We start from the raw sequence: 16,597 nt of genomic DNA, 5'->3' as shown, positions 1-16,597 counted from the left end.
TGTCATAAGTGGCTGTCTTTATATTTACATTTATATTACTGTTGTTATATATTTTCTGTATCATTCTTGTGTTCTCTATATTCTTGTTGAATGAGTATTGATAGTCTATGGCTCATCACTATTATCAGAGCAGCTGAAAAGCCTCTTTATTTCATGTCAATAGATCCTGTTTTCTCCTCATTGATTATGCTGATGTCTTCAGATCTGTAAATTGACACATTAAGCTCATTTTATTGTCAACAGATTTGAGCAAACGACACAATTCGGTATTGTGACATCTGGCAAGATATTGTAAGCTTCATAACAGCGTTTATTAGAGGTCGAACTATATTGGATTTTTAAATAGTTTCCAAAATGCACACTGAATGAAAACAAACATGACGCATAAAATAGTGCTAAACTTTATTACAAAAATTGCCAAACAGTATACTGAACCATGAAAATGTACTGTACTGTTTAAATATTAATTATATCCTATATCCTTCATAATCCATTCATTAATGTTAATTGATAAATCTTTCAAATGTAATGTAGTAGTAAATGTTGAAATTAACAAATGATTAAATCCAAACAGTCATGTTTAAAGATTGCCATCTTGATATGTCTACACAAAGGCACATATATTGTATGTATACTCTCACACTTTATTTGTTTCTATTTTCGAACACTTGATGATAGGGGTGTAACAATACACTTGTGTCACGATTCGATACAAAACGTGATACAGAACTCACAATACTTATTTTAAGCCAAAATAAAGAGTTTTTTTTAATTACTTTTTATTAAAATAATATTATTGTTATTTTATATTATCAGTATACACACATATCCCCCCCATTGCATTATTATACATTATATTCAACATTATACAAGTTTTAGAGGAATGGACTTTAAATGGAGGGACAGAAATCCATAAGGTTTCATAATTTTTTTTTTTTTTTTTTTTTTTGGAAGTTTGAAACGACATGAGGGTGAGTACATGACAGGATTTACATTTTTAGTTGAAATATACCTTATACAGTAAGCTGAGCCTTGAATAAAACTAATTCTTTTTTACGAATCATCTCGTTTACATCAACGCTACATATTGTCACATTTTTATATTGTGATATCTCAATATAACGATAATCCCCCTACTTGATGATTATCTAATCAATATTAACAATCATAACAAACACTGCTATTGTGAATCTGATTTACATTTTGGTGGGTTTGTGGCTGGTTATTGAATGATGATGGAAATTGCGAAATGACCTTAAAGAGGTGGTTGATTATGATTTCACTTTTCTAACTTTAGTTAGTGTGTAATGTTGCTGTTTGAGCATAAACAACATCTGCAAAGTTACAACGCTCAAAGTTCAAAGCAAAGGGAGATATTTACTTTTAAAGAAATCGCTTTTTAAGGACTACAACAAATGACTGGTAGGGACTACAATGAGCTACGTCCCGGGTTAGTGACATCACCAACCCTAAAATTTGCATAAGTAGGAACTCTGAAGTGACGTAAGCCGCGCTTGTTGTTGTGACTTTTATTTTGACGGCGTTGAGAACGACTGAACTCACAGCGCTCACATTCCTAGACCTGTCGTAGACTAATGAAGTCGCAAACGGAGACCGACTCTGAAGTAGGAGTAAATTAGTTCCTCCAAAAGGAGTTCCTAGAACTAAAATCGTTCCTAGTTCCTGCGGTGCGAACACGCCAAAGTCCGGGAACTTCCGCAAAAAGTTTTAGGAACTATGAAAAGATTCCTCTGGTGCAAAAGCCCCTAATCTTGCCTTTTTTGCTCTCTTTTTTTTTTTTGCAGACAAACATAAACTCAGTAATAGTTTTCTTATTGATTTTGTTAGATCTGCTCCTCCTCCGTCAGTGAAGCTCCTCCTCCATAAGTGAAGCTCCTCCTCCTTCAGTGACGCTCCTCCTCCTTCAGTGAAACTCCTCCCACTGCAATCCACCAGTAAATGCTGGAATATTCCCATCAGCTACAAGTGAAGACGAGCATCAAACCATCAGGAAGAGCTGAAATCTGCAAAGACAGAGTTTATTGAAGGACAGTGAGAACATGAGAGATCCAGAACACTGCAGAATGAAACACACTGAAGAACAAAGAGGTTGGTGTTTATTCCTGATTCTTCATTAGTGAGGATGAGGAACAATACGGATAGAAAGTAGTTCATTCGAGTTTTAGTGTTTGTAGTAGGAAAAAACATAGTTAAACCAATAAATAATGTAAAAGACACTTTCTATGCGCAGGGTACAAAATATATACAAATACAAAACATTCTCTAGTTGACAATATTAGAAGACCAAAATAATTATTATCTGAGCCTTTTTATTTTACATTTATGTTATATCTTGTTCATTATTTTTGTAACTCTCTCAAAATGTCACAAAAAAATCACAATCTCACAACAAACAATCACGATCCACGATCTGAATTGCAATCTTCACAATTTTGAGATGTACTTTCGAGAACTGGAACTGTGGATCTATTTGCACAATTTAAAACACAGTATTGCATTAAACAATCAAACAATTAAACAATCAGTATACTGCATTTTACGACGGTCACGTTACATGATTTGGAGTGATTTAGACGTTAAAGTCCGCGTGAACCGGAAGTTGCAAACGACTTTTCTCCAGTGTTGTGACGTATTTCCCAGTGAAAAGGAATATTGAACAGAGGGCAGGGTTTTACTCTAGCGCTCCTCCTCTCCATCTCTTGCTCATAACAGACTAACAGACTAAAATCTTTAATTATGGGCTCACGCACAACTCATTCGTCATGAATCCAAACGTTTCCATGGCAGCGATGTAACATTTAATTGCTAACCTATTACTTATTTTGTAAACAAAGCTTTCTGCGTCACTCCTGTCATAATATTCATGTAAAAGAGCATTCACATAAAAAAAGAAAAGTGTTTTGTCGGTGATGCGGTTGGCAAGTTTACCGGCACAGCCCTACGTAGCGCTGAAACCCAACTGTAATTGTTAAAATTTCTAACGATCAGCATTCTCACCTAAAACTGATCGGTCAGACCAAACCGTAAGTCATAGAGACTTGAAACTTTGAGGGCTGGTAGTACTCACACCATCTATAACGTCACCAATGCTCGCCCCGATCGGCCTGACGGGGGCGCTACAGCGGTCAAAACTCCTAAACCGTCAGGCGTAGGCTCAAGTGTCTTATATCGTTGCCTTGGATACAATCTAAATTCTCGGGTATTTGGGATTTTTTGGAAAACCTACTTTTGCAAACTAGTCCTAGGTTTTTGGCCCAATCGGAACCAAACCAGTGCAGCAAGATTCTCTGATTATCAACAATTGTCAAAAAAAGATTTACAGTCTCAAAGGGCCGCCAAAACGTTCAAAGTGGCTATAACTCGCTAAAATGGCTATAATTCATGAACGGAATGACGGAATGAGATATTTTCACCAAACTCTGCACGCTTGTCTAAGGGCTCATTCTGTAGTTGTGTGAAAAAGCACGCAGTCTGATTGACTTGGAAAAAAACCCTAAGTCTGATTTATTTTAAAATTGGCATGCGTTGTCTTCGTTTAAGGTGCCAAGACGGCCTTTGAGGACATTCGCGTATCTAGAAAAACGCGGCCAGTGGTGGCCAATGAAGATGAAGCACACGCCCACAGCATACATACCGCATGGTTGAACTCCACATTCTGACCGACTTTGTCAATCGAATTGTTTGTTAAATATTGGAGAGTATCTCAAAAAGCAACTTTCTCAAACTAGCTCTAGATTTTTGCCTCAACCTCGATAAAGCCACTGCGGCACAATTCTCAGGACTCTCTTGGTCAATAATTATCAAAGAAAAATTGACTTTGGCCTTTGGATATCTATAGCTGGGCCATTTAGAAAATAGGCATGGACAAGTCCACCCAAAAGCCTATCATTTGGAAACAACTCAAAACTTCCCGAAAATAGTTAAGAACATGTGACATGACTTTAAAATTGAACTTTTCTGCTTTCATTTCAGTCGTGATGCTGAAGAATGAGGAGAGTGAAGAGGAGGAGAAACATCATGTCAAAACAGAAGAAAAAACTTGCCCGCAGACTGAGAGTATTTTTTTACTGAAAAGAGAAAAGAAATGTTTCACCTGCCGTCAGTGTGGAAAGAGTTTCACATTCAATAAGAGTCTGAAGGTTCACATGAGGATCCACACTGGAGAGAAACCGTTCACATGTGATCAGTGTGGGAAGAGTTTCACACAACAAGTGCACCTAAAGGAACACATGAAGATCCACACTGGAGAGAAACCGTACGATTGTGATAAATGTGGCAGAATATTTTCGAGGGCTACAGGCCTGTCGAGCCACATGTTAGTTCATTCACAGGAGAAACCACATTCCTGTTCTTTGTGTGGAAAGAGTTTTAAATATAAACAAAGTCTCGAGGTTCACATGAGGATCCACACTGGAGAGAAACCATTCACATGTGATCAGTGTGGGAAGAGTTTTGCACACCAAAAGAGTCTCAAAATTCACATGAGGATCCACACTGGTGAGAAACCTTTCACATGTAATCAGTGTGGGAAGAGTTTCACACACCAAAAGAATTTCAAGGTTCACATGAGGATTCACACTGGAGAGAAACCGTTCACATGTGATCAGTGTGGGAAGAGTTTTGTAGAAAAGGGAACCCTTAAGACACACATGATCATCCACACTGGAAAGAAACTGCATAAATGTGATCAATGTGGCAAAACATTTCTGAGGACTTCAGCCCTGAAGAGACACCTGACAGTTCATTCACAGGAGAAACCACATTCATGTTCTTTGTGTGGAAAGAGTTTTTATGATCTGCAAAATTTTAAGGTTCATCAGAAAATACACACTGGTGAAAAAGTACATGTGTGCTTTGAATGTGGGAAGTGTTTTATTACAACGGCAGATTTGAAACGGCACCAGAGAATTCACACTGGAGAGAAACCTTACAAGTGTTCACACTGCGACAAGAGATTCAATCAGTCAGGACATCTGAAACAACACGAGAGGATCCACACTGGAGAGAAGCCGTATCACTGCACTGCATGTGGGAAGAGCTTCAGTCAAGCATTTTCTCTACACAGTCACACAAAAAACAATCACAGCAAGGGTTCACCAATCTCGGTCCTGGAGGGCCGCTGTCCTGCAGAGTTTAGCTCCAACCCCAATTAAACACACCTGAACCAGCTAATCAAGGTCTCACTAGGCATACTAGAAACTTTCAAACAGGTGTGTTGGAGCTGGTTGGAGCTAAACTCTGCAGGGACAGCGGCCCTCCAGGACCGAGATTGGTGAACCCTGAAGTAGATCATCTTCAGATCCAGCACTTTCAAGTGTGAAGCCGGATCCTCACCAAATGTAACAATAGTACTGTCGAGCAATAAAATCTCTTCAATGTGAGGGTACGTTTACACGACAAAGATGTACTAAAAATGGAAACGTGCATATTTACAGTCCATGGTTTTCACAAATTCACGTTTTTGTAGTTTACAATAAGATATGCCTAACTGTATTGTTTTCAAGAACTTAAACTTTGAAACCTGTTTTCTAAAGTTTACGTTTTAAGGCACCCAAAACACCATTGTCATGTAAATGAACATTCAAAACGCTACACCGCAGTGCAGTACCAGTTTTGGCCACAATCTTACATACGGTTCCTTTAACTGTGAGACTCAGATCACCTCAAAGATGGACAGTATCTAAAAGTTGTATTCTTATATATCTATTTGCTTCATGATATAAATTTTATCATTATGCTTTATTATGAATTTCATTTCATGTCCAGTTTTCTTGTACTTTCACTTGTAGTTTGTTTACACTTTTATTTAAAAAAAGTAGGGTTAGGGAACTAATTATTCTTCCACTTGGAGTGTATTTAAAGGGGTCATATAATGCCATTTTTGTACAAGCTAATATGATTCTTTAGGGTCTAAATTAAAAGTTTGTAATATACTTTAATTAAAAATTCTCATTAGTATTGTAAGAAAACACTCATTTTACCTGGTCAAAAACAGCTCTGTTTTCAGCACGCCGTTTGAGTGCATGTGTCTTTAAATGATAATGAGCTTTGCTCACCCCGCCCCTCTGTTCTGTGCGGACACCGTTTTTAATAATAACACAATAACCATAACGTGGTGTTCATTATAAACGTGGGATTATGAATTATATTGAGAACGTCGTACATAGAAAACATGCCGTAATGTACACTGAGTGTAAACAGCCGCATTCATCGTGAAGAGTGCAGCAAGCGATTTGCGAAGATAAATATTAATATAAAGGTTAATAAAACGTTACACTCACTTCTTCTGGAGGTTCAGCAGGAACACGAATAGTTGGTACCGATCCTTTTTTCAGGAGCAGAAAGCTGTCTGGTGTGAAATGATTCACGCAAACATGAAAGCGTGGACGTTGATCGTGGTCAATGCTTTGGGAATATTCCCTTCGAAAACAAAACTCTGCATCTTCAGCGGTTCGGATTTAGGAACATCAAAATGACTGCTGTGTTCCTTATTACACCCAAGAAAAGAACACCACAATCGCTTAGACGCCATTCTGCTCCAGCAAATGCACTGTCTATGCTCACGAGCGAGGGCGGGTCTGTGTTGAAACGCTGCTGTCAATCAACAATCGTGGGAGGGGCGTCGATTTTGTGACGTCACAAAATCGAACGGTTTGATTTCAGAGAGGGTCAAACATATAAGGAAAATAAAAAAAAACTGGATGGATTTTTATCATTTTATGATGGTTGTGTACAGGAACTGCCAACACACATTTCAGTACAATTAACTTGTAAAAGTGCATGTACCATTATATGACCCCTTTAAAAAAACACAGATGTAAGATATACTGTCATGTAGCTTTGCAACTGACCTTCACTTTTATTCTCTTGAGATGCTTTACTATCTTGTTAGTCAATAAAGAGAGAAATTAATTTATTCGTTTTCACTTTTTTTATTATTTGCTTCAAGTAGCCAATAAATAATTGTATCAAAAACATTCATTCGCCCTTTTTATTGTCTGCTGCTGCTTCTTACATCAAGAATAAATCATCTCATAATTGTAGTTACTTCTAAAAGCCATGGAATATAATCATTGTGTTGGAGCTTTCCATGTTTTAATTTATTGAAAAATGCCACACATGACAAGAGGGAATAAGACTGTCTGTCTTCACCAGTAACTATTTTACCCTTATTTTTGGTTTACATGTTGTTTTTATACTACAGATGTTCTGCCGTTTTAAACAGTATTTCGCGCGTTTTGCTCTCGTCTCGCGGTGATGACGACATCACCAGCGCGCGCTCCTCCTTCAGTTCAGTCAGTGTGGAGTGAGTCTTCTGAGGTAAATAGTTCTCGATAGTTCGTTGGTAAGACCGTTTGTTAAAGCAACATTTACGACTGGTTTTCACAGGAGCTATTTGTGTCTCTGCTAACTAAAATAGTTATTTTTAAAGGTGGTTTTATGATTTGCCCGTTTCTCTTCATATACAAAAATGGTAAGAAATTAGCAATCTACTGTGTTATGAATGCAGTTTTAGGAACTATAACGTTATTTAGATTCACATGGACAAGTTACTATGGTTAATGGGTCTCATTACGCTGTTGTTTCGTTCAAACTTTATGAACCATGGCAAGCAGACTTTGGGAAATGAGAACTAAAACAAGCACACGACTTGAGACGCCATGTACTTTTATTAGATAGGTGAGCAAATGTACATAAAACAAATCAATGATGAAATGTTAGAATATGATCAGTATGTTATTCTAATGTTGATCTAGCTCTCATACAGCCCACAAACTATGAAGGTAATATGATGTCATAAAGAATCGCTGCAGGGTTTGATTTGTGAAAGTGTACTTACGATTGCAAGCGTAAAATCAATTTGCAATTTGCAAGAGAAGATTTGTAAAGGTGTAAATCGCCTTTCAAGTGAAGGAAAAAAATATTTGCAGCATTTTACTGTTATTCGCAAGTGTAATTCATGTATTGTGAAACTGCAGCTTCACTAACGCAAAATAAATAGGATCTGTATTCTTATGACTTCCATTTTTCCGCGCTTACACTTTTGGCGATATAAATACGTTTCATAACATCATTTATTTAATTAATCTGTGATAAATCGTGTGTCAAATAAAACCAAAACAAGTTAAGTTAAATTCAGTCTGCATTATTTTTTCTTTTAAATTTACACATTTTTTCTAAGTTTGTTTTCTAATTTATTTTATTTTATTTATTCATACATTTTTATTTGGCATCTGTTAATTGTACCTTCTTTTCTGTCTACAACATTTATGTTAATGAGAGGTTAGATAAACGTAGGAATAAAGTATGTGGATTATATTCTTAGAAATAAAAATGAATAAGTATAAAATACTTAGCCTTTTATTTACTTAAAAGTTACTTTACTAGATGGATAGTTTTAATACTTTAGTATAAAAACAAACTGATTTATTCTTGATTTTGCCAGATCTCCTCCTTCAGTGAAGCTGCTCCCACTGCAATTCACCAATAAATGCTGGAATATTCCCATCAGCTACAAGTGAAGACGAGCATCAAACCATCAGGAAGAGCTGAAATCTGCAAAGACAGAGTTTATTGAAGGACAGTGAGAACATGAGAGATCCAGAACACTGCAGAATGAAACACACTGAAGAACAAAGAGGTTGGTGTTTATTCCTGATTCTTCATTAGTGAGGCTGAAGAACATTAAGGTTATAAAGCAGTTCATCAGATTTAGTGTTTGTAGTAGGACAAAACATAGACTTTTTCTACAGTCATGTGAAAAAGAAGTTACACACTTTAGAAATCTATGGTTTTACATATCGGTATAAAAAAAATATAGATTTTTCAGGTCTTAAAATTAGGTAGGTCATTATTCAACTAAAACTAGGCCAACATGAAGAAGCCATGAGTGAAAAACTTAGTACACCCTTACTGCTTCCCAGGGCTGGGACGATACACCTATCTCACGATTCGATACTATCACGATACGTCGGTGCCGATACAATATCAGGCATGAAAACTCCTCACCTTTCGGCGAAACTCGCCGTTTTAAAACCAAAATGGGTCACCTATGTGATTTGTGCAGATCCGATGAGAAAATATTTATTGGGGGGTGGGGGGGTCGTGGTCATGGCCAGCATTTACCCGCTATATCTCTATAGTTAACATAATCTTCGCAGCTTTAAATAAACAATCATCATTCCTAATGCCGAAACCTGACAGCCAATCCGAGTCAGAGTAGGACAGAGTTGTTTTCAAAGTCTTTTACACCGTGAGTCTGACAAGTGGACACACTGCCGAACAAAGAGCCGCACGTCGGAAAGCAAGCCTGAGGTAAGTTAGCTTACAATGTTAACTGTCCTGTCAGATACACACAGCGATGTTGCCAGTGTCATTATTCTGACATAGAAGAGGGCGGGATGATATCGCGCGCGGGCGCGGGCGCCGTGAGTGCTGAGCGAGCAGAAACAAGTGAATTGTCGTCGAAAAAGATGGATCACACAAAAAAGCTGTCGGGGGCTAAAAATAAAAATAGAAAGAGGGGAAAGGAGATGGCATGTCAATTGATGCGACAGCAGCTAAATAAGTGGATGGTGAAAGGCTACAGGTAGGATTTTGTTTTGTGTTGTCCAGGCATGTAGGCTAATGCCATCGGGACTACCGGGAGATTCCCGGTGGGCCGACGTGCTTTTTGGACCGATACATCTCATACTTTTTTGTTTTGTTTTTTGTCTTAACGGCCCATAAAACCCGTACATCGGCGGCCCATTCGTTTTGTTTTGCTTAATTGCTGGGTTAGTGCGTAATTAGTGTGTAATGCATTGGTCAAAAAAAAAGTCGGGGTTAGTTTTTTTTTCTGATACCCCATGAAACACGTAGATCAGCGGCCCACATTGGTTCTTTTCTTGATTGACACTGGGCTAGCCCAATCACATCTTTAATGTGAAGTATAGAAATATTCTCTTTCAAGTATAGAAATTAGTACAAAACTAATTATGAAAGTTTCCTTTATTTTTCAGTGCATTTGTTTTACAATATATGGCTATTACTATCATGGGATTAATATTATAACCATTGTTAGTAGTAATGTAGACAGACACTGTAACTAAAAGAGTTTTGAATTTTTCTTTGTTTAATTTGCACCATCACCTGCTTTCAGATGGAGCGGCATTAACTACACAGAGCCGTAGTTAACTGACAAGTTGAGCCATATCGCATTAATTATCGCAGGCGATACGTCGGCGATATTAATGCGATATGGCTCAGCTTGTCAGTTAACTACGGCTCTGTGTAGTAAATGCCGCTCCATCTGAAAGCAGGTGATGGCAATTTACTACTAATCAAGGAACCGGCTTTACTGACGAGATGCGCCTAACAATGTCATGCGATATATCGCCCAGCCCTAATTTGACCTATTACTCACTATCAAGACTGTTTGTGAAACGGTTTCATGACAACTCTCCGGGTCAGCGGCAGCGCCAACACAACTTTGAATATTGTGATATGATTTTGTCAAAGTTTAACAGACAGATGAAATGAAAGATTGCATGGGTGTTTCAATGGAGATCACAGTCTTTTAAAGATGAATTGTGCTGCTTTACTGTCTTATCTCTCTCTCAGCATATGAGCAGCTCGAGGGCTTTTCAGTGCGTTCAGTCTCACATCTCTTCCACGCATCCACTTGGGATATTAAAGGAGAACTCGGCAACTCTAGCGAACTCTAGTCACTTCTTCGCTGATTTTTCCTTTTGTTGTCGCATGTTTTCCCCACGAGCTCCCCCTACAGCTGTGGGGGGGGCGTATATTTCACAACACGGTCGTAAAAAACTCACTTGCGGCGGCCTCCTCCCCCTCTCTACCGCTGCTCATGTGCGTTTGTTTTGATTGGAGCAAGCCAACTGTATCGTGTGGAGCTATGTCTACCGAGGTGGGTAATCTGGTAATACATCATACATGCGTGTGTGCTTATGTCGAATTGCCGTAAAGCAATTCGTGTTTCGCGCTCGTTCTCGCTTCTCACGAGACTTCCAATTTCTATCTTGCCGGGACGGTAGTCCCCAAGTTGCAAGGTTGGTTTTCCACCTGGGAACGCTGGGGGGAGTGGGGAAAGTCACCAATATCACCAGAACAGGTTGTTTAACCATCCAAATGAATTCTAGACAGTTTTATTAAGTTAAAAAAGTTACCAAGTTCTCCTTTAAGTCACTCAACACTCAAAGATAACGACACATTTCATCCTCTGTTGGAACGAAAGTGGCTAAGTTCTGTCAAACTCATCTACAAGCAAGGACAAAAATAAAGCAATTGAATTTGAATTAATATCGATTCTGTAATAAAAAAACTATTTTAGAATTGTAAAAAAAAATAAAAATAATCGCGATAGCTAGGTGAATCGATTTTTTTTTTTTTTTTTTTTTTTCTCTCCCAGCCCTACTGCTTCCATTGGAAATAAGAGGGTTAGAAGCAGTTAGGCCCTGCTAATCAAATGCTTTTGATTAATTGATCATCAGCCAGCGTGACCAACTGAATTTTTTGGTAGTTTGCTTGTCGGGAGCCTTCAGGTTTGTGTTAAAACAATGCCAAAGACTAAAGACATCAGCAATTAGTCAGTGACCTTAGAGAAGCAATTGTGTGTGCCCATAAATCTAGGAAGGGTTACAAGACCATTTCTAAACAATTTAAAATCCATCGCTAGCATGTTAAAGTTCATGACAGTATAATTAGAACAAGACTGAACAAGTATGGCTTCTGTGGAAGGGTTGCCAGGAGAAAGCCTCTTTTCTCTAAAAAGAAGCACAGCTTTGGTTTGCAAAGTTGCATCTGAACCAACCACAAGACTCCTGGAACAATGTCCTTTGGACAGACTAGACCCGAGTGAGTTGTTCTTCTACTGTTGCCCCTCTTGTGTGTGGGGTTCCTCAGGGTTCTATCTTGGGACCAATTTTATTTTCCCTTTATATTTTCCCATCATAATCTAGAAAGAGTTCAAATGATGTCACTTCCTGGTTGTCACCATTTTAAGAAACACTGTTTTTAAAAATGAGGAAATGGAATGAAAGGAAATTTTTGTAAAATGAAAAAGATTTTTCATGAGTGAAAAATGGGCAGCTAATCAATAAATTAAATTTTTTTTTATTTTTTATATAGCACAATAAAAGCAACAGTAGTTGGCCATTATACTGTACAACAGGATAAATATCTAAAAACAAGAAAGACAGCAAAACAAATGACAAAAGGAGTTTACATTAAAAACACCATCAGAAAATTCAACATCAAAAATCAAAGTCCATTGTAAGCCTGTGAGAAGAGGTATGTTTTTAACTAGGGCTGCACGATATTGAAGACGATATTCTAGAGTCTAAATGCTAAATTAGCCCTGAAATGGTTCTCTTCCTATTTGAAAGATAGCACTTTTTCAGTCAAGTTTAGGGGATTGTTCTTCTACTGTTGCCCCTCTTGTGTGTGGGGGGTTCCTCAGGGTTCTATCTTGGGACCAATTTTATTTTCCCTTTATATGCCCCTTCTATGCATGAATGTTTGAAACATCAACAGATTCCGACCCTTATCATCAGACCCTTATATTCAAAAGCATTTGACAGTCATAAACAATCAAAGAAAAAACATTCTGAGAGAAAAAAGGGAATAAAAACCAAATAAACAGGAGCAGATGACCAGCTAAGCACACCTGCACCATCTTTCCTAGCTAACTTCAACTTTTAAGTTTAGTAAAATAAATATCCATCTGAGAGACTGTCAGAGCTGCAGCATTATTGTATAGCTTTTTAATGGTAATATTATGATAGATAATTGTGGAGTTGATCAAATATTTAATAGTTCTCACTACAGAGACATGGGATTTGTGTTTTAAAAGTAATATAAATAGAAGATCAATATACCTCATTCCTGGAAACAGATTTATAAAAAATGCATCAAATGATCATAATTTTGTGTAGCTGTTGTCTACTTTTACTTTACATTTAATTAAAGTGTAATTTTTTTAACTTTCGTTTCAGATGTGATACTGAAAAATGAGGAGAGTGAAGAGGAGGAGAAATATCATGTCAAAACAGAAGAAAAAACTTGCCCACAGACTGAGAGTATTCCTTTACTGAAAAGAGACAAGAAATGTTTCACTTGCCGTCAGTGTGGAAAGAATTTCACACACAAACAGAGTCTCAAGGTTCACATGAGGATCCACACTGGAGAGAAACCATTCACATGTGATCAGTGTGGGAAGAGTTTCACACGCAGACATAATTTCAAGGTTCACATGAGGATCCACACTAGAGAGGATCTGTTCACATGTGTTCAGTGCGGAAAGAGTTTCACACGCAGACATAATTTCACGGTTCACATGAGGATCCACACTGGAGAGAAACCGTTCACATGTGATCAGTGTGGGAATAGTTTCGCACACAAACATCATTTCAAGGTTCACATGAGGATCCACACTGGAGAGAGACCCTTCACATGTGATCAGTGTGGGAAGAGTTTTGCACAACAAGGACACCTTAAGAATCACGTGAAGATCCACACTGGAGAGAAACTGCATGACTAGTAGGAATCATAAACAGTAGGGCTGGGACGATACACCTATCTCCCGATTTGATATTATCACGATACTTGGGTGCCGATACAATATGTATTGCAATTTTTATTTTTTTATTTTTTATTTTTAGATTTGCGATTCTACAAGTATTGCGAATCGATATTGCAATTTTTTTTTTTTTAACACTAGACCATCGGAAAAAGTTAAAGTCCCTGTAAAGGCAATTCTAAACAAGTAATAAAAACTCAGTGAGTGTTTTAGCGCAATTTTCTGACGTCATGGGATCACAACACTAAGAGATAGTAAATCTTTTTAAGGTTTTTTTTTTTTTTTTTTTTTTTTTTTTTTTTTTTTTTTTGTGCGTTCCCGAGATTAGACCTTCCTTAACATAATGCCGAAAACCCGAAGTCTCTAGGTGGTCTGGTTGAGGAGGAGATAGAAGTGCAAGATTGGTGCGCACAGACAGAACAGAAATCATGAGTTAACAATCGCAATTTTGTCCGTAGGAAAATTGCGCAAAAAAAAATTCTAAAGACATTATAAATGTTAGAAATGTATTGCTAAAACATATTACAAAGACTGTGAACTGTGAAGTGCTGAACTGTGGAGTTAGACCGTTAAAGAGTTTTTCACCATTGCTGTGTTCAGGATTTTTTGGGCGGGGCTAAAACGGGGGCTTGATGACGCACTGGAGCCCCTGAGCTCCTGGACACGCCCCTACTTGATGATGCACTGGAGCCCCTGCCGCTGGCCCCTCCCCTAACAATATAAATAAAACACATTCACATCAGTTCGCTGCTCAATCGCGAGTTACTGTTAGTACTATTAGTTACTACAGCTTGCTAGCTATGCCTTCGTCACGGAAATGCGTACTACCTGGATGCAATCACGTACAAAACAGATCGGTGTCCTTATTTAAATTTCCGAAAAACGATCACACCAAGAAGAGGTGGATTAATTTTGTGTAGAGCCACCTTGATGGAGAGCTGAGGATCACCACCAACACTCGCCTCTGTAGTGATCATTTTACACGGGATATAGTTTTATAAACTTTCGTCGGAGACAACTGGGATTCACTGATAATCCGCTGTTACTGGTGAATGGGGCCAAACTGACTATCTCCCGCCTCGGCGTTCATCCTTCCGTCGCGCCGACAACTGGTGCCATCGTCAGCAGTGCGTGCCCACCAATGAGTGTAAGTTGCCTTTTGTGCTTATGTTATAATTATAGTAGGTAGTCCAGGCTCGAACATGTATGGCTTTGTAAAACAAATTAAGCTGCTAGGAGCATCCATTGCGGCTGTAGCTGTGACAGTTGAGTGTGGCGACGGCAGCTTTCCCGCGAGTGGGCGTGGTTTCAGCGCAGGACACGCCCCCAGCGTTTGAGAGCAGAGACTAATGCTCATTTTTTCAAGATTTTTATAGCTTATTTTATGTACTTACCGGCTTTTTTTATCATTCAAATTTGGCTGGGTGGCTAATAACATTTTTCTGTGGTGTGACAAACTCCGAACACATACTTAATTTTGACTTTACAGGGACTTTAAATCATACACTTATACAGACTGTAGGCTACGTGATGTATAAGAAAAGTCATACTAACAAATCTACAAATGACTTATTTCAGAAGCATCATACAGGTCTACATTCTCTAATTTTTGGTGGAAACCAATTAGAACTTCTGTGATGGTTTGTTTTTTTCAGCTGGGCAGCCACAGCGAGCGACAGGACGAAGAAACATCATCTCAGTTTGTCACGGTGAATAAAGTTCATCTTCAAGACCAGTAGTTTCAACGGTGAGATTCACATCAACTCAAAGATGGACCATATCTAAACGTTTTATTCTTGATATAAATTATATCATTATGCTTTATTATGAGTTTAATTTTATGTTCAGTTTTCTTAAACTGCTTATGTACTACTTGTTGTTTGTTCACACTTTTATGAAGTTATTTTTTAACTTGTTCTTTGTTGTTTTTAAAACAACTAGTTATTCTTACAGTGTAGTTAGAAAGCGCAGATGTAAGATATACTGTCTTATATTGTCTACTGTGTGTAAGATATAATGTAGCTTTGCAACTGGCCTTCTTCACTTTTATTCCCTTTAGTTCAAACTGATAATCGTTTGTTTCACTCTTGTTTTCACAGTTTCCTCTATTAAATCCAGTCCCGCAGAAGCTCTTCGACACTCAGTCCGGATGAGGGGAGTGTGTTCCCGCGGGAAAGTGACGTCAATGCATAACCTCTATAAAGAGAGAAACGTGTCTGATTTGTTTTCGTTTTTTTATTTGCTTCAAGTATTAATAATTTTATCAAAAAAAACATTCATTGTCCCGTTTTATTGTGTGCTTATTCTTCTTGCATTGAGAATAAATCATTTAATAATTTGTCACATCTTAAACCCATGAAATATGAACCGCAACGTAAAAAAAAAAAAAATTCTGTCAAAAAAAAAAAAAAAAATCGGTTTCGACTTTAAAATTAATGTTTTGACTTTAAAATTAATGTTTCGACTTTAATCTCGAAACATTTCGACTTTATTCTCGAAACATTTCGACTTTATTCTCACAACATTTCGACTTTATTCTCGCAACATTTCGACTTTATTTTCGCAACATTTCGACTTTAATCTCGAAATGATAGCATTTTTTTTTTTTTTTTTTACGTTGCGGTTCAGGGCTTCCATGTCAAATATCATTGTGTTTGGGGATTTCCATGGTTTAAACTTCTCTATAAATGCCTAGCAAATTTCCCCTCACACATGACAGAGGGAATGAGACGACTGTCTGTCCTCATCAGTAACTGTTTTACCCTTATTTCTGAAAGGTTGTTTTATAGTTGTTTTGCGGTTTTAAACCATAATTGGCTCGTTTTTGATAATCTATCATTGGTCTTGTAAAATCCTTCATTCAAAAGTGCTACTCTTTTCGGTTTATTGTCCCCAGTGCAATCTTTAACAAACTGGGGGAAATAAACTTTTTGCGATGTTGTGATTTTGAGTGTATCTTGTTACCAGTTAAACTTCCATCAGCCAGTGCCGCTCTAT

The 16,597-nt window shown here is 37.8% G+C and overlaps 1 protein-coding gene across 3 annotated transcripts in view; it reads left to right on the top strand.

The window, feature by feature from the left end:
- LOC307170061 (uncharacterized protein) overlaps positions 1-15,795 on the top strand; it is a 128,398-nt gene extending 112,603 nt beyond the window's left edge. Inside the window, exons 1-5 of one of the 3 annotated variants that reach the window (XR_013823275.1) lie at positions 7,638-7,701; positions 8,468-8,662; positions 13,017-13,576; positions 15,256-15,347; positions 15,700-15,795. Coding sequence is in view for 1 of the 3 variants with exons in the window: in XM_079891063.1 (XP_079747189.1) it covers positions 15,256-15,317 (62 nt within the window). In the remaining 2 variants the exon portion in view is untranslated. Of the gene's footprint in view, positions 1-7,637; positions 7,702-8,467; positions 8,663-13,016; positions 13,577-14,084; positions 14,748-15,255; positions 15,348-15,699 lie in introns of those variants that run through there. The other 2 variants (XR_013823276.1, XM_079891063.1) reach the window with 2 other exon arrangements.
- Positions 15,796-16,597: the final 802 nt, after the last annotated feature.

Source organism: Squalius cephalus, assembly GCF_949319135.1.
Source record: "Squalius cephalus genome assembly, chromosome: 13".
Lineage (NCBI taxonomy): Eukaryota > Metazoa > Chordata > Actinopteri > Cypriniformes > Leuciscidae > Squalius > Squalius cephalus.
This window is presented reverse-complemented; position numbering and strand designations above follow the sequence as displayed.